Genomic DNA, 26,287 nt, shown 5'->3' with positions numbered 1-26,287 from the left:
ACCTTTGGTTGTCTCTGAGAGATGCCAGGAGCTGGGAGCAGTGGAGGAACGAATGCAGCTGATGCTCCAGCACGCACTGGGAGGTGCAGATAAGGATAGCCCACGGTGCCTGCAAGCACCAAAGAGGCTTGATGGGATGGAGATGGGAATGGGGGATGCCCCTGTGGTGATAGGACAAGGGGGGGTGGTTTGAAACTGAAAAGGGGAAGATTCAGACTAGGTACCACAAAGAAATGGTTTCCAATGACAAGGTGATGTCCATGTGTGCGGAGTGAACATGAGGGCAAGGGGATGGCCATGAGTCCAAAGGAGGCCATGGAGCTGCTGCGAGGGCTGGAGCAGCTCTGCTCTGGAGCCAGGCTGAGAGAGCTGGGCTGGGGCAGCCTGGAGAAGAGAAGGCTCCTGAAGGGGAGACCTGAGAGCAGCTCCAGTGCCTGAAGGGGCTGCAGGAAAGCTGGAGAGGGGCTTGGGACAAGGGCCTGTAGGGCCAGGCCAAGGGGAATGGCTTTAACCTGCCCGAGGGGAGACTGAGCTGAGCTCTTAGGCAGAAGCTCTTCCCTGGGAGGGTGCTGAGGCGCTGGCACAGGGTGCCCAGAGAAGCTGTGGCTGCCCCATCCCTGGCAGTGCTCAAGGCCAGGTTGGACACAGGGGCTTGGAGCAAGCTGCTCCAGTGGAAGGGGTCCCTGCCCGTGGCAGGGGTTGGAGCTGGAGGAGCTTTAAGGTCCTTCCAACATAAACCAGGCTGGGATTCTGTGATGACTTTAAACATGGTACTTACTTAACGCTGGGCTGGGGAATGAAGCAAGTCTAACCCAAGACACTGCTCTTAGGACTTGCTAAATCATCTGCAAGATGAAGCCGTGGCGGGTGCTGGAGACAGGACCATGGGTGCACATGGCTGTATGAGACTCATCTCAGCAGGAGCCAGGCTTGGGCCAGAGCCGATGTCCTGTTTTGGGCTCTGCCCTTCAAGACAGACACAGAGGAGTCCAGAGCAGAGCTACAGAGAGGAGCAAAGGACCCGAAATGTCTAACGTCAAGGAAAGAGTGGGAATAAATTCAGCTTAAACTGAATTTAAACCACGTAAAACTTCAACCTTAAACCATGGATGAAGAGGACAGAGGTGGGAGCTGATGGCATCCTCAGAGGAAAGGAGCCTACTCTTCACAGCCACAATGGTGAGGGTGAGAAGGCAGGAGCTCGAGCTGGAAGAAGGATGAACATTGTGAAAAGTCTTCCGTTAGTAAAGGGTTTGTGGCTCTGGAAGGGATCGGATGGGCTGTAGAGTCTTTATGGCAGGAGATCCTTACAAGGATGAGCAGGGGCTGGAGCAGCTCCTGTATGGAGCCAGGCTGAGAACATTGGGGCTGTTGAGCCTGGAGAAGAGAAGCTGCGTGGAGACCTCAGAGCAGCTTCCAGTGTGTGAAGGGGGCTACAAGGATGCTGGAGAGGGACTCTTCATCAGGGACTGCAGTGATAGGACAAGGGGTGATGGGTTCAGACTGAAACAGGGGAAGTTCAGGCTGGAGATAAGGCAGAAGCTCTTCCCTGTGAGGGTGCTGAGGCACTGGAATGGGTTGCCCAGGGAGGTTGTGAATGCTCCATCCCTGGCAGTGTTCAAGGCCAGGTTGGACAGAGCCTTGGGTGCCATGGTTTAGTGTGGGGTGTCCCTGCCCATGGCAGGGGAGTTGGAACTGGATGATCTTAAGGTGCTTTCCAACCCAAACCATTCTATGGTTCTATGATTCTATCATCAAGCAAATGATGGAGGAGCATGCGGCTGGCAGGTCTGTGCTATGGGGATGTACCAGTGTGGTGAAACACTGGGCCTTGCTGAAGGTCCCCGAGGTGCAGGTTTTCAGGATAGAAAGGAATGGTTTGGTGATGTCTAATCAGCAGCCTGGCAGGGGAAATGTGGGAAAGAGATCCATAGGGATGCTGCACCTGCAGTGCAATCCAGGCCTCCAGCGGGGCAGGAGTCAACAACAGAGACTCCAAACCATGCTGGTCCCTCTCTGATCCTCCCTGCTCCTTTGTTGTCTTCTCTCCCCATGAGAATTCCTCCGTTAAACCATCAGAAAGTCTCTTTCCAAAGTCACTGAGGTGTCCAGACCCCTAGGACCATGGGGAACCCCCATTGCAGCTCATTGGGGCTGGTCATGCTCCATCACCAAACCGGGTATGGTTTCATCCTGGTGCTAGCACCGGTTTCTCCTCTCAACTCCAGCCCCGAAGAGGAAACAGAGGAACAGAAGAGGCCACGTAGGTCCCATAAGCCCATACAAAGGCAGAGGGACAGGCTCCAGGCGTGACTTGCGGGCTCCTTTCTCCACACACGCTGCTCTGTTGGTCGAGTGATGGACCATGGCGAGGTGGAATCCATATGTGCCTGAGCTCATGCTCTTTCCCAATAGTAACACTTTGCTCTGCCAAGCAAAAGAGCTGTGTTGGCCTCGGGGACAAGGGCCTCCCCTGTCCTCCTTGGCTGGCAGGGCTCAGGAGCTCCGTGCAGACACGAAGCTCTTGGCCTCGGAAGGTGGCGAGAAGGTTTTGGGTGGCAACCTCTGCCAAGGAGCGAGGGGAGGAAGCGGTGGGGCCCAGACAGTGCAGGCTCACAGTGTCCTCCAGCCACAAGGTGCCATTGTGCGGGGGTAAAGGGGGGAGGATGGGGAGAGGGGCACTGGGGAGGATGGAGGATGGCAGGGGGAGCGTGGAGACGGGGTGGCAGCCAGGGCTCCATCTCTGACTCCTCTCCATGTGTTCTCCCCATTGGCAGCTTGAAGAGGCAGCCAGCGGAGGGCTCCTAAGGGAGGGATGGAAGGAACATGCCCAAGAGACCACTGTTTGCCTACCCACATCCAGAAGACGTGGATCAAGGTTCACTGTATCCATAAGTAGGGTCTGGCCAACCTCAAGGGCTCAAGGCACAGCTTTTTGCAAGGGGTAGGGTATGTCCAATGGAGACTTGGGCTTGGAGCACTGCAATGCATTCCCATGCCCAATAGAAACACATCACAGGTATCTACCAAGTGGCCCTAGCAGAGGTAGGCTCCTCTGCTGGTAAGAGTGTTGTAAAGCTAAAGGTGTGAGGAGAGAGCAAGAGATTGGTGTCACTGACGGTGTATTTGCTGTCTGGAGGACACCCCAACAGCAGCATCCAAATCCACCCATCCAAAAAGTGAGCTGGGGCCAATTCAGCCCCTCCGTGGGCACCTCTGCAGCATCTCTGCGAGCTTTGCTCCAGCAACGAACAAGAAACGAGTGACCAGAACATCGTTTTGTTTTGCTTTCCATGTGCATTTGGCATGAAAGCCAGGGCAGGTTTGGAGGAGAACCCATGGCCCCTGTTTGCCCATGTGCTGTACCTCCGGATGGTGTTACAGCTCACGATGGCACACAGTGGGGCCAGGAGTGGTTTCCAGCCCCTGATCTCCATGCAACTGATGGCAAAAGAGTGCAGAAGGATGGAGCTGGAGGAGCCAGCCTGCTGTCAGCAGCTTTGCACTCACCACATGAGGTCTGGAGCACCACTAGGAACGCCTGAGAACACGAACAAAGCTTGGAAAGCAGCACGTTTCCACACACCTCCTCCATTGCTGGCTGCTGGCGGGACATGACCCACCTTTAATGAGCTTCCAGTTGTAGATTTCCACCTCTTCTGCAGGCTCCTTCTCCACTGCCATCGTCCTGAGGATCTCCTTGGAGGAACCGGAGCTCGGTGGCACAAACATGTACACCAGGACGCGGTTGGGGTTCTTGGCGCAGCGCGTGGTGGCTGCTTCAGCAGTGGGTTTGACCTTGGTTTCTGGGCAAGAACAAGGACAGAGCTCATTGAACGGGGCAGGAAGGAGCTTGGAGGAGGCAGCTCAGCACCCAGGGCAAGGCAAAGGCATCCCGTTGGGTTTGATGCTGCGTGGGACACTGTGTCTCCGAATGGACCTTGGCTCCAGGGCTCTCATCCCCAACACTGCGATCTGCAGCAAAGGGAGATGTTGATAAAGGGTCTGTGGATCTGCTTAGCCCCAGGTTTTCCATTCCCTTTGATTTTGGCTTCCTCTTTGCCAGCAGGGATGGAGGAGGGGGATTTTCTCCACCTGGATGCCCCATACCCACTGCAGGGACCTTGGTGTGGTGCCATCACCACTGCAAAGCCCCTGCATCTCATTGGCCTCCCTATTGGCATCAAGAGAAAGGCATCTCACTGGGTTTGATGCCATGTGGGATAACCACATCCCCGAATGGACCTTGGCTCCCAACACCACAATCTACAGCAAAGGGAGATGTTGCTAAAGGATCTCTGAATCTGCTCATCCCCATTCCCCATGATTTCGGTATCCTTTGTGCCAGCAGGGATGGGGAAGGGGGATTTTCCCCACCTGCATCCCCCATATACCCACTGCAAGGACCTTGGGGCGTCACCATCACCACTGCAAAGCCCAGGCTGAATTCCCTGCTTCCCATCTCTCTCCTGTTGCCATCCCGCAGGATCAATGCCAGCAACACGCAGGGATGAGCCCGCAACACGGGAGCCAGCACCGGGCCTGGGCATCGCGCCCGGCTCAGCCCCAGCCCAAAGCCTCGCCCCACATGGGGTACAACAGTGGGGAGACCCTCAGCGGGGGCACCGGCAGGCCCCTACGTGACTTCCAGCGTCCTTGCTAACGCAGAGCTGCTGATTGTTTCATGCTTTTAATGGATCTGGAGTAATTAAGAATCCCCCGTGGGTTTGGAAGGAGATTTATTGCCTTTGGTTGTGGTCTTTGGAACGCAGAGAAGCTCAGCTCTGCTGAATTTAGCCTTGTTCTCCCCGTCCTTTTGGATGCTGGAGCTGTTTTACACTACTCGAAAGAAAGTTTGGCTATGAATAGATGCCTGGGGTTTATTTTAGTAGGACAGTTATTCTAGGCCTCATTCTGTGCTTGCTGGCATGGTCCTGAGCTGCTCTGCTCAGAGAGGGGATGGAAATCCCGCTTTAAAGGGATGCAAAGCAGGGCTTTGTCAAATGGCAGGACAAGCATTCAGCTCTGCAGGCTCAGTGTGATGTGATGGGGGACAGCTGCAACCCACCACCCTCATCCCTGCCACCGCGGGGTCCGGATGCAGGGAAACCTCCATCCCGGACCAGTGAACTTCACTCACTCCCTGGCTGCTCTTTGCACCCATTGAGGAATCCCCGCCTTTACGACAGAGAAGGAACTACACATCCTTGCAGGTACAACAGGTATTTAACAACCTTGGAGCTTCACTCTTATGGCCAGGAGTGCAGCGGAGGAGAAGCAGGGACACAGCGGTCCCAGCCACTACTCCTGCTCCCAGCAACCACAATGGTCTCCCCATCCAACCCATGCATCACAGCACCGGGTTCCCCTGCAGTCAGGATCCCTTTGTTAACAGGAATCACTCCGTTTGTCCCCAAGCTGCTGGGAACAAAGGAGGAAGAGGAGCAAAGTCCTGGGAGCTGCCTGGAAAAGGAAGATGGGTGAAACCTCCATGCAGCAAAGCAAAGGACGAGCCTGAGACTCGGCTGAGCCACGTGTGTGTGTGTGAGATTGCAATCTGGGAGTACTGGAAAGCAAGGAGAAAGCCGTTTTGGCTGGGTCAGAGTGTTTAACTGGAAATAAATGAAGACCGAGCAGACGAGAGATCCCAGCAGAGAAAGTTGTAGACTTGAAAGCAGAAAGAGCCACTATAATGGGAATGCGAGACTGGAAGGGCTCTGCTCAGTCATCACATCCCGTTCCCACCAGGCACCACGTCATAAATCCTGCTCATAAACACATCAGGAACCTTATTAAAACAAGCTGAGCTTCTGCCCTTCGCTCGCTCAGAGCATCCCTGCTCAGAGGCTGGAAACTCCCACTTCTCATCCCGCACTGTGAAGTGTGCCGATGCCCTTTGCTGGCTCAGAGCATCCCTGCTCAGAGGCTGGAATCTCCCACTTCTCATCCCGCACTGTGAAGTGTGCCGATGCCCTTTGCTGGCTCAGAGCATCCCTGCTCAGAGGCTGGAATCTCCCACTTCTCATCCCGCACTGTGAAGTGTGCCGATGCCCTTTGCTGGCTCTCCCTGCTGAGACCCCTCCAGGAAACCACCTTGAGGATGCACATCAGAGATCAGTCAGGAAGCGCTGCATCCGCAGGGATGCTCAGAGGTGCTCAGGTACCTCCAGTGTCTCCAGGGAAGCACTGGGTGGTCCCTCAGCTAAACATCTACTGCTGAATGACAGGGATGCTCTGCAGTGGGAACAGACCTGCTCTGCCCCATCTTTGCCAGGTGTGTGGTTCAAGGTGAACAGCTTTCCAACGACCAAGAAGCAGCCAAGAGACCCAAACCCCATTGAATATGAGAAATAAAGAGGTCCTCTCCACCGTGTCCCAGCCCCAGCATCAGCCCAGTTCTACCTGGAGCACCCCAACCGTTGTGTGCCAAACCTTCCCCTTCCAGGACTGGGGAATTCAACTCCAGTTCAATCAAGCCACGAGTGCCACAGGTAACACCACAGCTGGGAAGCATCCTCCTAACTTCAAACCTACGTTTCAGCTGCCACAATTTAACCCTATGACTTCTTGTCCCAGTTGAAGCTCTGGAGAACAGACCTTCTCCCCAGAAAACATCTCCTCTCTATCTGAAGACTCTTGTCACGTCCCTCCTTGAGCATCTTTCTCCAGGCTACAGCCACCCAACAGATACAACCTTATGGGATAGATGCGCCTTCCTCACCTTGGGCCAGTCCTGCTGCCCTTCAAGGCAGACCAACCCTTACACTGGTGCTTGCCCTGCTGAGCTGATGTCGATTCAAGTGACCAGTGATGTGAACGCATCTGCCTGGGGCTTCAAACCAAGGCTAAAGGAAGGACCTGGAAGGTACCTGCAGGAGAAGGTGGGATCTCACCTACCTGGACATATTTTACAGCATTTCCCATCTACTTTCTCTGGATGCTCACACGGATACTCCTTGGGGCAGGTGATCTTCTGGCAGTCCTGGACACCATCCCTGCAAGTGCAAAGGATGCAGGGCAGGAGGCCGTAGAGCCGGAAGACGGGATGCCACACTTCCCCATGGGAATAGGTCTTCCCGTTGTACACACAGGCTGGAGGAGAGAAAGAAAAGAGGGGAAATGAATCCCCCTCCTCTTTGCAAAGCCAATGCTTGGTGGAGCCCAACTCATTTCACACCTCGGAAACGGGTGGCCCTGCTCTCTTGAGGAGCACGGTGCTCTGGCGGCACATCCAGCAGCAGACAAGGGGATACGGCAGCCACCCCGCTAAGGAGGTGCCATGGAAGGCGTAGACGAGACCTCAGTGCCTCAGTGGTGGCCTTGGCAGTGCTGGGAAGGGTTGGACTGGATGAGCTTAAAGGGCTTTTCCAACCCTATTGACTCTACGGGGCCGGGGACCAAGCTGCAGGAGACGGGTGCTGCTGGGGACAACCTCCCCGGTGGGGTGAGCGTGGGCAGGACCTCGGCATCCTCCAGGGCTCTGAAGCCCAGGGTCCCTCGGAGGCAGGCCCAGGCATGAAGCACAGTGAAGAGTGCCACCTGCTGACTCCTCCACGAACACGTTTGGAGGTCCCACAGCTTCCTCCAGGCCTTCATGTCCAAGGTCTGGGAAGAGCCCTTTGGAGACACAGGGGTGGGAGAGCCCCAGCAGGAGGAATGACCTGTCTTCTCCCCTCTGCATCCATAGGGTTACCTCCTCATCGCCTTTATCTCCATGAGGGTTACCTCCTCGTCTCTCTTTCCCTCCTCCAGGAGGAAGACCACAGCGCTGGGATAGACCCAGCACGTGGTAGGTGCAAGGAGCATCATCCTGTCCCTCTGCGGCACTGCCATGGAAGGACCATGTGGAATCTTCCAGTTGAGCATCTCCCTTCCCAGGTCCCAGATCTCCAAAGCACCCCAAGGATCAACCTTCTCCCAACGCCTTTTGGGAAGCAGTAGGTTAGTATCATAGACTCATGGAATGGTTTGGGTTGGAAAGGACCTTAAGATCATCCAGTTCCAACGCCCTGCCATGGGCAGGGACACCTCACACTAACCCATTGCACCCAAGACTCCATCCAACCTGACCTTGAACATGCCATCAAGACTGTATGGGCCACCAGGGCTGAGATAGCTGGGTGAGAATGGCTGTGGAGAAATAGGAAGGACTTGGTGGTGGAAACCTGCTCCTGAGCCAGATTCCTTGGAGCATTCCATGTCCTGGAGAAGCCCCCTTCCTCCACGCACACGCAGCCCACCCCCTCCACCCCTCACCTTTCTTGTGCTTCTCTTTCAAGACGATCTTCACGGTGGTGCCACCTCCTCCCTTGGGTTTGAAGCTCCTGGGCACGAACTCCAGGGAAGAGCTGAGGGCAGCGGCCACAGTGGCTCCGGGAGGCTTCCTGCCCATGGCCTCCCCCAGGCACTGGTCTTGTGAGTGCCTCTGTGACCAGAGAGAGGAAAGAAGGGGACTCAGACCCGGGCAGTTGGGTTGTTCTCACTCCAAAGCCATGCAGTGTCCTACACACCTTCCGTTGGGAAAGGAAGGCCCAGAGACAGGGATGAGCAATGATCCAGGTCGCTGTAACAGTGCCTGTGCCCCACATTGGTGTCCTCCCTATGTTGCATGTGGGTCAGCCTCATTGGGGCAGCAACCCAGTGCCCTCAGAGAAGCAAGTGAGGTCCTACATCACTAACATAGGCTAGGTCTTGCCTAGATGCTTGCTGGGAAGCTGAGGACTGGGATCCATGCTATCCAAACAGGATCAGAGAGGTAAGGATGGGCCGCATCCTGCCCTCCCACCCGGCAGCACCAGGAGGCTTGGTGTGGAGCCAGCAGGACTGGCATCCCAAGGAGCATCCCAGGCTCCCAAGAGCAAGCTGCTGGGACGCGACACGCGGCACAACGGGTTCCCTTGTGCCTGGTTTGGAGGGTTTGGAGGTGATGGAGGTGGGATGCTGGCGTTGCCCCCCGCAGCATGGAAAAGGGCAGGGTCAGGAGCTGTGACTTAATCCCACAGGACTGCCATGGGCTGCCCAGCTCTGAAACGTCACCAGGAATCAACCCCTGGAGCCAAGGAGTCACTTCTTCCTTGCTGGAGCTGCTGCTACAAACAGGCACTGGCTGCTCTGTGACTGGAGACTGGAGACCCCTGAGGGCAGGCTGGAGAGGAGACACCGTCTCCTGATGCAAAAAGCACCCAAAGAGAGCTTTGGGCCATCTGACTGTGGGTAAGGGTCACGTCTGGCTGTGGGTTACCTCTGTCCATGTTCCTCAGCTGCTTTAACCTCAACTTCCCAACAACGGGAAGTGCCCAAGGTTTCCAGTTCCAAGTCTTTTGCCCTTCCAAAGACACTGGAGGTGCTTCAGAGGAACAGGACAAGAGTCTTTCCTTGGTGGTCTGAGGTCTCAGCCTGTGCTGAGAGCCCTCAGAGCCCATTCCCACACAGGATTCATCTGTAAACCAGGGGCTTCTGATTCTACCTAGGGCTCAGGGACAAACGGCTTCCTTTGAGCTGTGCAATGGGGCTGGGCTGAGGTTTAAGAGTCAAACGTCACGTACAACACCTCTGTTTAACTGCAGGGGCTCCTCTTCCGTGGACTTCTCCTGTGAGCCATCTGCAAGGGAAAACAGGGTCCTGTGAGACGCTGCGGGGCCGGGTGAGGATCTGCTCTCCTTGACTGCAAGCAGCTCCCTTCACGGTGCTGTGAGTGCAGGGGAGCTTTAATTCCCATCAGACGGGTGCCATACCCCAAACACGCTTTTCTCCCCGCTGTTAACAACAGCTCAGCTCCAAGAAGGACGTGGCCTTGTGGCTGCTGAAGGGAGGTGGCGTGAAAACACCCCAGAGTTAACGTGTGAGGTGATGGAGATGGAATCAGAGAATCCCAGACTGGCTTGGGCTGGAAGGGACCTTAAACCTGACTCAATGTCAGGGCACAGAGGAGGGAAGCGCAGGGGTGATGCACAGCTTTCCCCTGCTCACAGGAGGAAGCAGGGTCCAGTGGGGCTGGAATTCAAAGCCTTTGGCTTTCAGTACTTATGTAGAGGGTCTCTCCCCTCCTGAAAGCAGAGCTGTCCTTATCAGGAACAGAAACCCTCTCAAGGGTTTAAGCTCCAACTTATTCCTTATCTGGGATACTTAACGTTTATATTAACATATAACCAAGGCCTGCTGCACAGCTTTGGATGTATCCCCAAATGAAGAGAATAAAACCAAACATAAAACCCACCCCACTCCCCCCCAAATACTCAAAATCATCAAACCAAACTGATAACAGCCAAAATCTGCCCCAAAACTTGGACCTCTCTCTGCATCATCTTTAACAGCTTGTAGCTTTGGAGAGCAAATGAAGGAGGTGCTTATGGTGGCAGGAGGGAAGGGAGAAGTGAAAGAAAAACTGTGAATCATGGAATGGTTTGGGGTGGAAGGGACCTTAAAGCCCATCCAGCTCCAACCCCTGCCACGGGCAGGGACCCCTTCCATAGAGCAGCTTGCTCCAAGCCCCTGTGTCCAACCTGGCCTTGAACACTGCCAGGGATGGGGCAGCCACAGCTTCTCTGGGCACCCTGTGCCAGCGCCTCAGCACCCTCACAGGGAAGAGCTTCTGCCTCATCTCCAACCTGAACTTCCCCTGTTTCAGTCTGAACCCATCACCCCTTGTCCTATCACTGCAGTCCCTAATGAAGAGTCCCTCCCCAGCATCCTTGCAGCCCCCTTCACACACTGGGAGCTGCTCTGAGGTCTCTGATTCAAAACAAAAGAAATCCGAAGACATTTCCCACCAAGTCAAGGACAGGTCCCAGCTGCACCAAAACCCAAGCGGGAGGAGCACAAACTGCACAGGAGGAGGGTTTGGAAGGAGCTCATTCTACGTCCGGGGCCAGGAGACCACCACGGCCTTCCAGCTTCGTGGCAAAGAGTCCTTTTGTGCTGTGAGCTCGTTGTCAGCAAGGGGGGAACCTGCTCTTTCCCTCCTGAGTCTGTCTCACCTGGAGACGGGGAGCCTGATGCCCTCCTCACTCCGCAGTGTACGCGAGTAGATGCGGAGGGGAAGCCCTCATCTTTAGTTTTATGATGCAGCCAAGACAGAGGAACAGCTCTGATTTACAGCACAGGCTTCCCAAATCCTGCCACAGTGGCTTCAGGGGGCTCCTGCCAGCCGGTGGAAACCCTCTGGGGTCTCCCCACCCTCACATAAGAGCAGCTCCTGGGCCCTTCATTACCTTTGCAGACCTGGCAGCAGGAATCCGGCACGGTGAGGGGAGAGGAACACAGGAGCTCCGGGCAGGTCACCAAGCCACAGTAGATCTGGCCTTCCTAGGAGAGCAGGAGCAACAAAAGCATCATCAGCATCATGAAGAGATGGACAGGGCTCTATGTCCTGTGTGCGGGGTGTCCGATCGATCCTAAAGCAAAAGCCAGCCAGGAATCCATCCTCAACTACCACCAGTCTATCAGCTGATGAAGGATGAAGATCTGTGCATGCAAGCTCCGTCCTGTGGGGTGGAACATGGTCTGTGGTGTCCTCTCCTGGCATGCTCATGGCCAAGAGCAAGAATGGGGGGGGGGTATTCCCCAAGGAGAAGGAGGCAGCGCCTTCCTCTCAAGCATCATCAGTGCTGCCACATTGAAATGGCCACCACACGCTTGGAAAGGCTGCACAACAGCCACCAGCTCAAAGAGCCTTTCCTCTGGCATCTCCCAGGACAAGGACCTGGAAGAGGCAAGTGGAAAGGGGAAGAGTGATGATGCTGAAGCCAGACCCAGCTCCACAGCTCTGCTCTGCCCTCCCTCTTGGGTTATCCAGTAGCATCAGAGCCAAGCTCACAAAGACACTGGGTCAAGAGCTATGGATGGAGGTGCAGATGTAACCTTCCACTGGCGTGCTGGTTAGCTCAGGAAACATCATTCCTGTAGTGATTCAAGCTGAAGACCACAGGTCAAGGCCGATCTTGACCTTGTTGCATCCCAATCCCTCCTCAGTCAGTGGACTTGCACTTGTTTGCAGCAGGGATGAGGTTTGGCTGCTTTGCAGGAGGGTAAAAAAGGATGTTCAGCAGCACAGCAGCACCCGGACCTCAACAGCAAGGGCCTCTCCTCCATGAACCAGGTGTCCACAAGCTCTCAGCCAACCAAAGCCAAGAGGTTAACCAATGATACCCATAGCAAACCAAGCCACAGCAGCTTCTTCTCCCACCAGGAAGCCAAACCGCTGTGAAAGGGATGTGAAGAGGAGGAAGAAGGTTTGGTCAATGAGAGGATGTGGTGGAGGATGGAGCAACCCAAACCAGGCTTCTGCTTCAGGGCCCTCCATGGGATGCAGACCTGCAGGGAGCAGGGTTTGGCCACGCAGCCTCTTCCTTCCTTCTCCTCCTGAGCAGAGGCTCATGGCAAAGACCTGCTCCCGGCGGCAAAGAGCAAGTGTGATAAAAAGCAGGATTTCTCCCAGCGGATCTGGTCTCTGGGAGGTCTCAGGGAGGTTTAGACCAGCTGTTCCTGCAGCTGTTCCAGCAGCTGAGCGCATCGGACACAGCCCCTGCAACACTCCATCCCTGGATTTTCCTCTTCGTATCCAAGGCATTATCCTGCTGGATAAACAGAGCCTGAGGGAGGGCCAGGGCCTCTGACAAGGACACGGAGCTCCTGGGGACAGCGGTGGATGGGATGGGATGGGATGGGATGGATGTGATGGGATGGGATGGATGCGATGGGATGCGATGGAATGGGATGCGATGGGATGGGATGGGATGGATGGGATGGGATGGATGCGATGGGATGCGATGGGATGGGATGGGATGGATGCGATGCGATGGGATGGGATGGATGCGATGGGATGGGATGGAATGTGATGGGATGGGATGGATGCGATGGGATGGGATGGATGCGATGGGATGGGATGGGATGGGATGGGATGGGATGGGATGGGATGGATGGGATGGGATGGGATGGATGGGATGGGATGGGATGGATGCGATGGGATGGATGCGATGGGATGCGATGGGATGGGATGGGATGCGATGGGATGCGAAAGCAGCTCCAGGCCTGCACACAGAGTTGGATTCAAGTGCTCCCTCCTGGTGTTTGTCCCTAGGTGATGGGCTGGCACCCAGCTGGGGTCCCTATGAGGGGATGCAGCCTCAGAAGCTGTGTGATTCCTACACCTCAGCTATTCCTTTCGCCACCCCGCTCCAAGGTGTGCACAATCACCAAGGGCTCAGACCAGCTTTACATGTACTTCGCTATCAAGCTGATGGCAACCACAGCGTGCGTGCTCTTGGCATGAGAGGAGGAGGCGATTTGGGCTTTCTCACTCTTCTTTCTTTCCTGGCCAAGCTTAGGCCAATTACTTGCTGGAAGCAAAGCGCAGACCCGTGGAGCCTGCTCCCATGCAAAGGCTCTGTATGATGGGTGGTGAAAGCCATGTCTGCAGCCCTCTGTTACGGCAGAGGCTTGCAGCCAGCATGAGCAGTTCCTCCCAGCATCCCAGCCCAGCATCGGCACCTCCAGTCCCCCTTCCTCGCTCCCTCTCCAGGAGGAGGAGCTGCTCCATTCATCTGCTGACACTCAGCTCCTGGCAGGCAGGGCTCCACGCTCCACACACCTTCCTCAGAGCTGCTGCCAGCTCCCAAGGCAGCCCTGTCAGGACCTGGTGGTGATGGGCTTTCACAGGATCCCAGCCTCTGGAAGAGCTCTGGGCAGAGCGCAGCCAGGTCCGGTCTCACGGCGTTGCTGGAGGCTCATGGAGAAGGAGCATCCCTCCACTGCTGGCAATGGGCACTCCCTGTGTGCTGAGGAGCACTCAGCATCCTGAACCACTATCAGAGCCCTCAGGCAGGGCAAGCAGGACCATCGAGGACGTGCAGAGTCATTGCAGGTGGGTGTAAAAGGCAGATGCTTCCTGTAGATGCTTTGTGTGGGCAGCCTGGAAAGCACATGCATAGCCCTTCTCCAGGGCATGGCTCTGCACATCAATGGCCCAGAGACTGGGGATGAAGATGCTGCAGGGGGGTCCAGGGGAGCTCCTGGTGCTCAAGCTCATCTCAGCTCTGGCTTCAGCCTCCCCTCAAATCCAAGCAAACAAAATGAAGATCAAGGGGTGGTGAGCTCCATCCAGGCAGGGCAGGAGCTGGCTGCTGGTGCCACCATGAGATCCAGGCACCCAGCAGTGGTTTGGTGCCACCATGAGATCCAGGCACCCAGCAGTGGTTTGGTGCCACCATGAGATCCAGGCACCCAGCAGTGGTTTGGAGCCACCAAATCCTTTCTGGAGCTCACTCGATCTCACCAGCTCCACATCCCAGGAGCTTCCGAAGCCCAAGAGCTGGTACCTCCTGTTGCTGTTGCTTGCCAAGCATGCTGAGCTCTCCCAGCTACAAACTCCATCTGTTCTGCAGCTAGAACACACGTGGAAAGGCTCCTGGGTGTCCTCTCTGCTGTCCATCTGCCATAGGATGCCTCAGTGGGACAGGTGGGATAGCTGGATGCTGCATGGAGAGCCCCAGAGCCCTGGTCCTCACAGCAGGCAAAGAACCCCATTGTGCTCAGTGGGGATAGGGCTGTCCCCTGCCCACCCCAAGGACCCCCAGAACTGGCCTGTGGGATCTCCAGTGCATAACCCACTGTTGGAGCAGCTTGTTCATGCTGTTCCCTTTGGGAAGGAGATGCAGGAGAGTGCTTTGTGCTCCAACCTCAGGGCCTAATGGACCCTGCTTGGGATCAAAGAGAGGGAAGCACCCATCTCTGTAGTGGTCCTTAGTCACCGGGCAGGGAGAGCCCAGCTCCCTTTGAGAGGAAGCTCAACCTCCTGCACTGACAGCCCCATCCTGATGACAAACCATCCCACCATGGGTGCCCCCAGTGGTCCTCAATGAGGTCTGTGCCCTGGTGGGACGCTGTTGGGGTGCAGGAGCAGAGCCCGAGCCCCCTCCCCTGCCTCCCCTGGGCTCGCTGGTCGCTTACGGAGCAGCTGCACTGCACACACTGGTTCGGCTGGCGGCTGGGGAAGAGCTCGCTGGTGGTGAACATCTCCCCTTGCTGGTAGCTTGTCCCGTTGTACTGGCAGGACCTGAGGGGTGCCCGCAGGCCAGAAGGGGAATGTGGCTCTGCAAAAGATGAGGAAGCAACAGGATGAGAGCCAGGCACCGGCGTCGCACGGATGCTCAGCGGCTTCCCCACCAACCCAAGCCAAAAGGGTGAGGAGCTGTTGACACCCCAGGAAGAAGTGGCCAGGGCATCGCATGGTCATAAAGCTTCTGGAGAACGGGGCTGCCCTGAGCCTGCTGAGCTCAGCACAGAGGTGAAACCTGGAAGGGTTTGACAGGCTGAGAGCACTGGGGCTGTTGAGCCTGGAGAAGAGAAGCTGCGTGGAGACCTCAGAGCAGCTTCCAGTGTGTGAAGGGGGCTGCAAGGATGCTGGGGAGGGACTCTTCATCAGGGACTGGAGTGATAGGACAAGGGGTGATGGGTTCAGACTGAAACAGGGGGGATTTCGGCTGGAGATAAGGCAGAAGTGCAGGTACAGGCTGCCCGGCGATTGCAGGACCATGGCCACCTTGTCACCCTCTCCCCATGGGATGTCCACCTACCAAGGCACCGCGGGCAGCACTGCTGGGGGTCCGTGACGGAGCTGGCACATTGCAGAGCCGGGCACTGGATCCGGTAGCACCTGATGTTGGCATTCTGGGGAGAGACAGAGTCAGAGAAGGTTCATTCAGCTCCACGTTCACCCCTGCCAGAGGAGGGAGATGTTGGATGGTGGGCACATTATCACAACTGATTGTGCTGGTGTAGCTCACCCAGCCAAGGAGGTCTCCATCCCCAGGTCAACCCAGCCAAGGAGGTCTCCATCCCCAGGTCAACCCAGCCAAGGAGGTCTCCATCCCCAGGTCAACCCAGCCATGGAGGTCTCCATCCCCAGGTCAACCCAGCCATGGAGGTCTCCATCCCCAGGTCAACCCAGCCAAGGAGGTCTCCATCCCCAGGTCAACCCAGCCAAGGAGGTCTCCATCCCCAGGTCAACCCAGCCAAGGAGATCTCCATCCCCAGGTCAACCCAGCCATGGAGGTCTCCATCCCCAGGTCAACCCAGCCATGGAGGTCTCCATCCCCAGGTCAACCCAGCCATGGAGGTCTCCATCCCCAGTTCAACCCAGCCATGGAGGTCTCCATCCCCAGGTCAACCCAGCCATGGAGGTCTCCATCCCCAGGTCAACCCAGCCATGGAGGTCTCCATCCCCAGGTCAACCCAGCCAAGGAAATCTCCATCCCCAGGTAACCCAGCCAAGGAGATCTCCATCCCCAGGTCAACCCAGCCATGGAGGTCTCCATCCTCAGGTCAACCCAGCCATGGAGGTCTCCATCCCCAGGTCAACCCAGCCATGGAGGTCTCCATCCCCAGGTCAACCCAGCCATGGAGGTCTCCATCCTCAGGTCAACTCAGCCAAGGAGATCTCCATCCCCAGGTCAACCCAGCCATGGAGGTCTCCATCCCCAGGTTAACCCCAACCAGCCCATGGTCTCATCATCAAACACCACCCATGGTCCCACTGCAGCCCTGAGCCTGCAGCTCACCAACGCTACTGAGATAGCTCCCTCATAAGGTGACCCCACCACCCTATGGCGACAGGGGGTATTTTCAAAAGGAAAGAGATGAATCCGATGTCCATATGGGACTGGAAAGGGCTTTTCTGGTCAAACTAGACCCGCTTTAAACCTCATCTGCTTTAAAGCTGCCAAGCCAATGGCCATTGCAGCAGCATCCCCCCCACGGCGCGGGGCACCTCGGCGGGACCTGCCTCGGAGCAGCTGCAGCGGATGCAGTACATCAGCCCCTGCGGCTCCAGGTAGGGGTGCCAGCTCTCCCCCGGGCTGTACTTCTTGCCATTGAAGTCACAGAACACGTCCGGCCCTGAAAGACAACCAGAAGCTCTGTGAGAGAATGGGATGGGAAGAGCTGGGGCAGGGTCTGAAGGGGGCTACAAGGATGCTGAGGGGGACTCTTCACCAGGGACCAGAGTGATAATCCCTTACAATGAGGGTGGTAAAACACTGGCACAGGTTGCCCAGAGAGGTGATGGATGCCTCATCCCTGGAGATACGTGAGGCCAGGCTGGATGTGGTTCTGGGCAACCTGATCGAGATGAAGATGTCCCTGCTCATTGCAGGGGGTTGGACTGGATGAGCTTTGGGGTCACTTCCAACCCAAACTATTCTATCATTCTATAACTCTTTGGCAGGATGAAGCCAGCCCACAGCAGGACCTGTGGGACAAAACCATGCCCAAATCATGCCCATACTCCCCACAGGAACCCCAACTCCGCCATCCCTAACGCTCACATCAAAAAGCATCACCGGTCCTGCAGGCCCGAGCTCTGACCCCAACTGAACGTGCAGGAACCCAGACCCCATAACTCCCACCACAGCCCAGCTCCTGCTCTCTTGTGATGTCTCCCCAAGCCCCGAGCAGCCAGGGGGAACATTCCAGGGCTTAAGTTCTTCCATGAATGTGTGTTATTGGTGCTTTCGGTGCCCAAAGCCCCACTAAAAGCTGGAGGTGATTTAAGGGTTATGTCATCAGGGGGATTTGAGGTAGTTTGGGCGATGACGTTGCTCAAGGTAGTGGAGATATTTACGCTCCCTGAAGCATTTATGGGTCTTTTAAAAGCTTGTGGTGCCCTGGGGATGTGGGGAGAGGGGAAAGGGCTGGTTTTGAAGGCATGGGGCCCAGCTCCTGCAGCCCATCGTGTGAATACAGGCAAGCTGGTGGGTGCTGAGCCTGCTGTGCTGCTGGCAGGACTCCTCAGAGGTGCCCAAAACGAGCCCAGTGGCATTCAGCACCCCAATGATGCTAAAACCATGACAGGACCATCAGGGCTGGAAGGGACGTCTGGAGATCAACCCCCTGCCAAGGCAAGGCTTAAATAGGACCGTGTCCATGGTGGGGTTTGAATGTCCCCAGAGATGGAGACCCCCCTGCCAGGGCTCGGGTACCCCTCAACGTAAAGGAGCTGTTCCTCCTGTTGAGGTGAACCTTGTTGTGTTTCAGTTTATGGCCATCCCATGCTCTGCGCTGGCAGCAGGGACAAAGCAGTGATTCAGAGAGCCTGGCCAGTGCTGTCCCTTGCCAAAGCTGGAGGTGCCACCTGCTCAAAGCATTTCTCCAACCACCGAGGCAAAACCCATACCAAAACGCTGCAGTGGGCAGACACATCCCCTTCAGCTCCTGACCATAGGATGCCAAAGTGGTTTGGGTTGGAAGGGACCTTAAAGCTCCTCCAGCTCCAACCCCTGCCACGGGCAGGGACCCCTTCCACTGGAGCAGCTTGCTCCAAGATCATTCTTAGCCCTACAGGCCCTTGTCCCAAGCCCCTCTCCAGCTTTCCTGCAGCCCCTTCAGGCACTGGAGCTGCTCTCAGGTCTCCCCTTCAGGAGCCTTCTCTTCTCCAAGCTGAACCAGCCCAACTCAGGATAGACCCAAGCAATGCTCTACCATGGCCAGACCCTGTGACCACTGGGAAGGGCAGCCTTATGGGTCTATGATGCTCTTTATGGGTCCCTTCCATAGAATTATAGAATCACAGAATCACAGAATGGTTTGGGTTGGAAAGGACCTTAAGATCATCCAGTTCCAACCCCCTGCCATGGGCAGGGACACCTCACACTAAACCATGGCACCCAAGGCTCTGTCCAACCTGGCCTTGAACACTGCCAGGGATGGAGCATTCACAACCTCCCTGGGCAACCCATTCCAGTGCCTCAGCACCCTCACAGGAAAGAACTTCTTCCTCAGATCCAATCTAAACTTCCCCTGTTTCAGTTTGAGCCCATCACCCCTTGTCCTATCACTGCAGTCCCTAATGAAGAGTCCCTCCCCAGCATCCCTATAGACCCCCTTCAGACACTGGAAGGCTGCTATGATTCCAACTCAATCCCTGTGAGCCTGCCAGCAACCCTGAGCTCCTCATTGAGTTGATGGCTTCAAGCACTTGATTCTCCAAGTTATTCCTTCAGAGGAGGTGGCCACCACTGCCCACACCACCTAGCCCAAGCACAGCACTATGGGGCCACGTTGCATCTGCAGCGGTGGAGATTTGAGTTACTTTTGGGGTGGCTGCCACCAGAGGCACAGGCAGAAGCATTTTCCTTCCTTTTGCCTACATAGAAACACAGAATCACTAGGGTTGGAAGTGAGCTCTGGGTATCACCTAGTCCATCCCCTCTGCCAAGGCAGGGCCGTCAGCTCTTTACATTGTCCCCATAGCCTGCTCCAAGCCTCTTCACAACTCAGCACACCCATATTTCCAGCCACGCAGGATATGTGCTTACAGCAAACCACACAGGAACGGGGACAATGGGGCTGGGAACTGCAGAAACCCAGACGAAAAAGGAATAAAACTCCACAAAACTCCACAAAAAAAGAAGAAGAAAGCATCGTTTCTCATAGCCAAAGGGTGAGAAAACGACTTCATTCTTCCCTGCTTGCAGCATCCTCATGGATTACGCTGCGGGGGAAGAGATGAAGTTGCCTCCGTGCGCAGCGGCCCCGCTCGGCTTGCAGGCTCCCATGCCAGTTGGCTGCTTCCTCCAAGCATTTAATCCCAAGTGGAGCCCTGGTTTGGGTCCAGCCCTCGAGAGCAGCTTGATTCATGTGTGCAGAGGGCCTGATGGTCACATGAAAGCTGCCTGGCAACCGTGGGCAGCAGCAGACACTTGTCCACGTCTCAGTTGTGTGATGCCAGGGCTTGGGCCCGAGGCAGCAGCATGTTTGGGGATGCATGGAGGGAGGGAGGGAGGGAGGGAGGGAGGGATGGATGGATGGATGGATGGATGGATGGATGGATGGATGGATGGATGGATGGATGGATGGATGGATGGATGAAGGGATGGAGGGAGGGATGGAGGAGGGATGGAGGGATGGATGGATGGATGATGGATAAATGGATGCAGGGGTGGATGGTTTGATGGATGGAGGGAGGGAGGGATGGATGGAGGGGTGGATGGAGGGATAGATGGATGGATGGTTGGATGGATGGAGGGATAGATGGATGGATGGAGGGTAGCTGGATGGATGCATGATGGACAGATGGGTGGATGGAGGGATGGATGGATGGATGGATGGATGGATGGATGGATGGATGGATGGATGAAGGGAGGGATGGATGAAGGGAGGGATGGATGAAGGGAGGAAGGGATGGAGAGAGGGATGGATGGATGGATGCATGATGGATGGATGATGGATGAATGGATGCAGGGGTGGATGGTTTGATGGATGGATGGAGGGAGGGAGGGAGGGATGGATGGAGGGATGGGTGCATGATGGATGGATGGATGGATGAATGGATGGATGGATGGATGGATGCATGATGGACAGATGGGTGGATGGAGGGATGGATGGATGGAGGGATGGATGGAGGGATGGAGGGATGGATGGATGGATGGACGGAGGGAGGGATGGATGGAGGGATGGATGGAGGGATGGATGGATGGATGGAGGGATGGATGGATGGATGGATGGATGGATGGAGGGATGGATGGATGGAGGGATGGATGGATGGAGGGATGGATGGAGGGATGGATGGATGGAGGGATGGATGGAGGGATGGATGGATGGAGGGATGGATGGAGGGATGGATGGATGGAGGGATGGATGGAGGGATGGATGGATGGAGGGATGGATGGAGGGATGGAGGGATGGATGGATGGATGGATGGAGGAGGTTTAAAAGTTTAGATCATTTTTTCCCATGCCAGGTTTAATAATTTCATTCTCCGAGGCCAAACTTTGGAGATCTTGCCCCTCCGCTCGGAGTCAAAAGCCATTTGTGGCAGCCAATTACTCCCGTGCCCCTCAGTCACCTCATTTATTGCATCTTCAGCAGCGGCAGGCTCACAAAAGTCACCTTGTTTCACTTCTGCTTTGCCAGAGAGGGCTCTGGAGCTGCAGCGGGTTTGCAAAGCTGCAGGACCAAAGGAGCCAGGTGAAGCCACCACCTTGTTTTCCTTCCCTAGGTAAGGAGATGACAACGGGCCAGCGTGGTCCGTGCCACCGTGGAGACCCAACCTGCGCTTGCTGATTGCTCTGTGCTTGGAGGTGGCCCTAAGGGACCTGGAAGCAGGAGTAGAGGTGGAAAGGGGGGTGTTTCCCACTGTAAATGCCTCCAGGAACAGATCCCATCTGACCACTTTCTTCTCAAATACAAGAATCATAGAATCATGGGGTCATAGAATCATAGAAGCACCGAACGGTTTGGGTTGAAGGGACCTCAAAGCTCCTCCAGCTCCAACCCCTGCCACGGGCAGGGACACCTTCCACTAGAGCAGCTTGCTCCAAGCCCCCAAGACGTGCTACAGGACACACAAGAGTCCACAGAAGTGAGGCCCTACTGCAGGTAAAGCCTTGACCTGTGTCTAGAGAGGGACTAATGCACCTGCAAGACCCCAAAGCAGAGAACATAAAGGCACAAACCTCTCCCAGTTTGCTCACCTGCAGCAGCAAGCCTCCACCAGCCCCATGCCTCAGTCTCCCTGGCAGGGACTTTCACTCCAGGCACCAAAGTGCCTCCAACAAGGATGCTACCGGAATGCCCCACAAGTGTCACCCTGCTTCGCCCCTGTTTCATCCCACGTGCAGGGGGTCTCTGAAGGAGGTGATGCTGCCCCTCTGCTCTGCTCTGGTGAGACCCCACTTGCAGCACTGGGTGCAGTTCTGGGGTCCTCAACATAAGGACATGGAGCTGTTGGAGGGAGTCCAGAGGAGGCCACGAGGATGAGCAGGGGCTGGAGCAGCTCCTGTATGGAGCCAGGCTGAGAACATTGGGGCTGTTGAGCCTGGAGAAGAGAAGCTGTGTGGAGACCTCAGAGCAGCTTCCAGTGTGTGTGAAGGGGGCTACAAGGATGCTGGAGAGGGACTCTTCATCAGGGACTGCAGTGACAGGACAAGGGGTAACGGGTTCAGCTGAAACAGGGGAAGTTCAGGTTGGAGATGAGGCAGAAGCTCTTCCCTGTGAGGGTGCTGAGGCGCTGGCACAGGGTGCCCAGAGAAGCTGTGGCTGCCCCATCCCTGGCAGTGTTCAAGGCCAGGTTGGACACAGGGGCTTGGAGCAAGCTGCTCCAGTGGAAGGGGTCCCTGCCCATGGCAGGGGCTGGAACTGGAGGAGCTTTAAGGTCCCTGCATCCCAAACCTTTCTATGTCTCTGCATCCCAGGCAGTCCCCTCACAGCTCGCCACCAAGTTGGACCCATCTGAGCCATGCTCATGGCCCCAGGAGCCTTTGTGGGGGTCCCACACCTGCCTGGCAGCCCCACTCCAGGCACAGGGGCTGTGTTTATAGAACCATGGAATGGTTTGGGTTGGAAAGGACCTCAAGATCATCCAGTTCCAACCCCCTGCCGTGGGCACGGACACCTCCCACTAAACCAGGTCACCCAAACATCTTATGCTTGATCATTATAAACTTAATAAATATAAATGAATAGACATAAATAAAGCATGAACATTTTATGCTTTATTTTATGCAAGGCAGTTTGTAGGTTTTAAAAGCAGAAATAAGGTGTAAGAAGCAGTGTCTGGAACAGAAAGTCCCAGCACTCCCGTGACAGCCCTGTGTTTACGGAGGGCTTAAAGTGCAACCGCAGCTCAGAAGGGACTGCTTAAAACGCACCCAGCCCTTGGCATGTGGCATCCCAATGGCTCTGCTCACATCCAGATCACTTCCCACACCCTCGCCTCGCTCAGTCCTGGGCTGGGAATTCCTTCTTGGCACTGTGGGAGCCTGGAAACCTGCACCTGAGCCTCATGAAGCATCCCTGAGCTCCCCAGGGTGGAGGAACCAAGTCCTGCATCCAGAGCATCCTCAGGGCCTCTGTGAGCAGCAGACAGGGTTCTGCTCCCCCTGCTCCTTCCCAAGGGGATTCTTGGGTGTCTAAAGTAGGATGTGCAGGCGTCACCTCTCCCTTACCCTGTCCACAGGTAGGGTTTGCTTTTCATCCCACTCCTTCCCCTCCTGGACCACCGACTCCCCCATCACAGCGGGTCCAAACTCATAGAACAGACCCCATGAGCTCCCTTTTTCTGCAGGAGCCACATTAGAAATGAAATGAAATGAAGCAGTAACTCCCCCAGCTCCTGGAGAACACCCCTGCCCCGTGCTCTCCAGAGATGCTGGCTTTAAATGCCTCCAGCCAAACCATCCCTGCACTCAGCTGTTGCTGCCGCGTTGCTCACCCGCAGCGCATCCAGCCCAGTAACCTGTGCCCCTGACAGCCTCTCGGCTCACAGTGTAAATCCCCTAAAATAGCCTGTTTCTGTGGGCAAATTCCTCCTTTCTGACTTGCCTTCGAGCCCGAGTGTTTCTGCTCCTCACCTATTTTTAGCCGCGACACTGGAGGTCTCTTGGCTGATGAGGCTGCTCGGAGCTAATTTGTTCTTGTCTTCATCCTCCCCGAGTGCTCAGCGCAGAGATAAATGTGAGGCAATGAAGGGTAGAGGTGGATGGAGGAGGATGAGGGTCTCATCACCAAGACCCCTCTACCTTCAGGCATGGGGCTCCTGGAGCCCCCAGCACCATGGGATGTACCCTCAGCACTGCCAAAGTGATGCAGAGAGGTGATCCCGGACTTCCCTGCCCCTGTCCCGCAGTCTCCAGCCCTTTATCACCATCATAAGGGATGCAAAAGGACCCCAACACTTCCTCCCGAAGCAGACAACCCCCCACTGCCCCCATTCATCACGGTTTATGTGCAATGTAGGGACTCTCCTTCCATCAGCAAAGCAAAGACTTCACCTAGCACCTACTTCAACCTCCTGGTGATGTCTCCATCCTCCTCCTAACCTGGGTACCACGGGTAACACAGCCCTGGCAGAGGCACGGAGTCAGCCCAAAATCCCTTGTGCGAGGAACGATGCTGCGGGCTGAGCCCAGGGAAGGGGAAGTAGCCAAACTCACCCCGATTTTGCTCTCCAAGGGCTCTGCACAGCCCCATCCATCCTCCTGCCTTTCCCCCCTGGACGCTCCACTGCCGGGACAAGCAAATCCAGCGCTCAGAGTCTGGGTCAGTGCTCCAGGAGGATGGTTATTTGCCGAGTGCCTAAAGCACTGCTGGCAGCAGGCAGGTCATCAATCACCCTAATGCAGCCACCGACAGGCTCCGCTGGGATTAGAGAGGAGAATACACGGAGGGACCCAGCGGGTGCTGCTTTGCTTTGCTCAGGTGGCTTTGTGATGTTGTAGGGGTGCCCAGTAGGTCCCAGTGCCTTACCCAAGTCCTGAACAGCCCTGGCCAAGTCCTTCAAGGCTTCTTGAACAAGGAAGCGCTGCACAAATCCCTTTCCCATCCCAAATCCCAGTTGCCAGCTGGGAGCAGAAGCAGGTGAGAACATGGGGTGAGCAAGAGATGGACATGGAGATGGACAAGGGATGGACACGAGGAAAAGCCCCCAGCTTTGGTCTGGGGGCATCCTTTCCCCAAATTGCCCATGTGCCTGTCCACCCTCAGCGGGGAGATGTGCCCTTGCTGAGCAGGAGCTGTGCAGGGGAAGAGCTGCATCTCAACACCCTGCCCTGCACCATTTCTAGCCCACGGGAAGGTCCCGGACCTTCAGCACATCCCTGCCAGCCCCTCCAGCCCCCAGCATCCTCAGCAGCACCCAGCAGTGTGCGCAGGTAGTGGAGGACACCACTGCGTGCCCACCGCTGCAGGATGGGGGACCTGGCTTGCTGGCACATCCCGGCCATGGAGGACCAGCACCTGCACCCCCGTATCCGGGGCCATGCCCGCAAAGCGTAGTCCCACCCTCATAGTGCCGGGGACCCCGGCCATGGGGAAACTGAGGCACGGAGGGACCCGTGGAGGGGAGCGGCGGAGGGGGGACGGACACTTACGAGCCCGGGCGCGGCTCTCGGAGCCGAGGAGGAGCAGCAGGCACCGGAGGAGGAAGGCGAGGGGTCCTGCCCCGGGAAGCATCGCGGCGATCGGCGCCCGGCGGCTTCGGTGCCGGTGCCCGCGGGTGCCTCTGCCCGATGTCCCGGTGCTGGTCCCGGTGCGGTACCCGGTGATGGCTCGGTCTCGGCGCCGGGAGGCTTCGCTCCTGCTGTCGATACCCGGCGGTGCCGCGGTCTCTGTCGCGGTGTCGGGTGCCTGGTGCCGGTGGTGCCGGTGCCGAGGTGCCGGGGGTGCAGAGACGCCGGTTCCCAGGGGTGCCGGGGATGCCTGTGCCGGGGGGTGCCGGTTCCAGGGGATACAGAGATGCCGGTGCCGAGGTGCCGGGTCCCGGGGGTGCCGCGATGCCGATGCCGGTGCCCGGCGGGTCTCGCCTCGCTCCGGTCAAAGGCGCCTCCTTTAGGGAGAGCCGAGGAGTTTGTTTGTTGGTATTAAAGGCGGAGATGGGGGTGGGGGCCCGAGGGGGGTGGGGGGGTGTTGGGTTTGGGTTTTTTTTTATTATTATTATTATTATTATTTTCCCACTTTTTTTGGGTGTTTTAGGAAATTCCTCGCCGCCGGGAGGCGGGGGGAGGGCGGGCGCGGAGCCGGTGCGGGAGCCGCAGCTTTAACCCCGTCCTCCCTGAGGCCCGGCCGGGGAGGGGGGACCTGCGGGGCTGGACCCGTCCCGGGGGGTGCGAGCAGGGAGGGGGCTCTAATGGGGTAAATCAGCCCCACCACCCCCCCAAACCAAGGCCCGGCTGTGCCCTTTCTGCCTCTCAAACATCACCTGGACCCGGCTCGGAGATGCTTGAATCCCCCCCCCAAGGGAGAGGTTTAAACCCCCATGCCCGTGCAGAGGCACTTACCGCATCCCTTGGTCTGGCACAGCCCTGAGCATCCCCAGCTTCAACGGGGGCAAAGCAGAAATCAGGGCTTTAGCCTCCTCCAGAAGGGCTCTGCTCCACAGCTGAGGTCCCCCAGTGCCCTGACTCCCTGCCCAGTAAAGCCCAGTTGCCTTCCCATTGCCATGGCTGGGATCCTGCCCTCCCAGGGTAGTGGGGTGCAGCGAGCTGTCCCGTACCCACAGGGGTTTCAGTGGGACAAAGCAGTTGAATCCACTCTCCCCACCAAGTGCTTTACATCCCTCCAGCTGCACAAAGCCACCTTAGATGACCAACAAAGTCCCTGCCTGCAGGACCTCCAAGCCATGATCCCAAATCCTCCTCGAGCAGAGTGAAGAGCAGCACTCACACCTTGGCCATCCTTCATCCCCACAGCATGGAGCTGATGGGCATGAAACACCATCAGCTGGAAAGTCACCCCTGACGAAGTCACCTCCGTGTTGCTCCTGCTCCTGCTGCTCCCCAGATCCTGCTGGAAGTGC

The 26,287-nt window shown here is 56.6% G+C and overlaps 1 protein-coding gene across 2 annotated transcripts in view; it reads right to left on the bottom strand.

Annotated features, from left to right (window-relative positions):
• Positions 1–25,123, bottom strand: part of CHRDL2 (chordin like 2) — a 28,478-nt gene extending 3,355 nt beyond the window's left edge. Inside the window, exons 1-9 of one of the 2 annotated variants that reach the window (XM_062630423.1) lie at positions 24,864–25,123; positions 16,781–16,893; positions 15,511–15,666; positions 14,947–15,087; positions 11,211–11,304; positions 9,546–9,601; positions 8,257–8,425; positions 6,898–7,092; positions 3,624–3,806 (exon numbers count right to left, since the gene is read on the bottom strand). In XM_062630423.1, the coding sequence (XP_062486407.1) occupies positions 3,624–3,806; positions 6,898–7,092; positions 8,257–8,425; positions 9,546–9,601; positions 11,211–11,304; positions 14,947–15,087; positions 15,511–15,666; positions 16,781–16,893; positions 24,864–24,945 (1,189 nt within the window). In that variant the 5' untranslated portion in view covers positions 24,946–25,123. Of the gene's footprint in view, positions 1–3,623; positions 3,807–6,897; positions 7,093–8,256; positions 8,426–9,545; positions 9,602–11,210; positions 11,305–14,946; positions 15,090–15,510; positions 15,667–16,780; positions 16,894–24,863 lie in introns of both variants that reach the window. The other variant, XM_062630424.1, reaches the window with a different exon arrangement.
• Positions 25,124–26,287: the final 1,164 nt, after the last annotated feature.

The sequence above is a fragment of the Pezoporus occidentalis genome, unplaced genomic scaffold (assembly GCF_034315485.1).
Source record: "Pezoporus occidentalis ecotype Australia unplaced genomic scaffold, CSIRO_AGI_Poc_V1 ctg350, whole genome shotgun sequence".
Classification (NCBI taxonomy): domain Eukaryota; kingdom Metazoa; phylum Chordata; class Aves; order Psittaciformes; family Psittacidae; genus Pezoporus; species Pezoporus occidentalis.
Note: the sequence above shows the minus strand (reverse complement) of the source record. Positions and strands in the feature narration are given on the sequence as shown.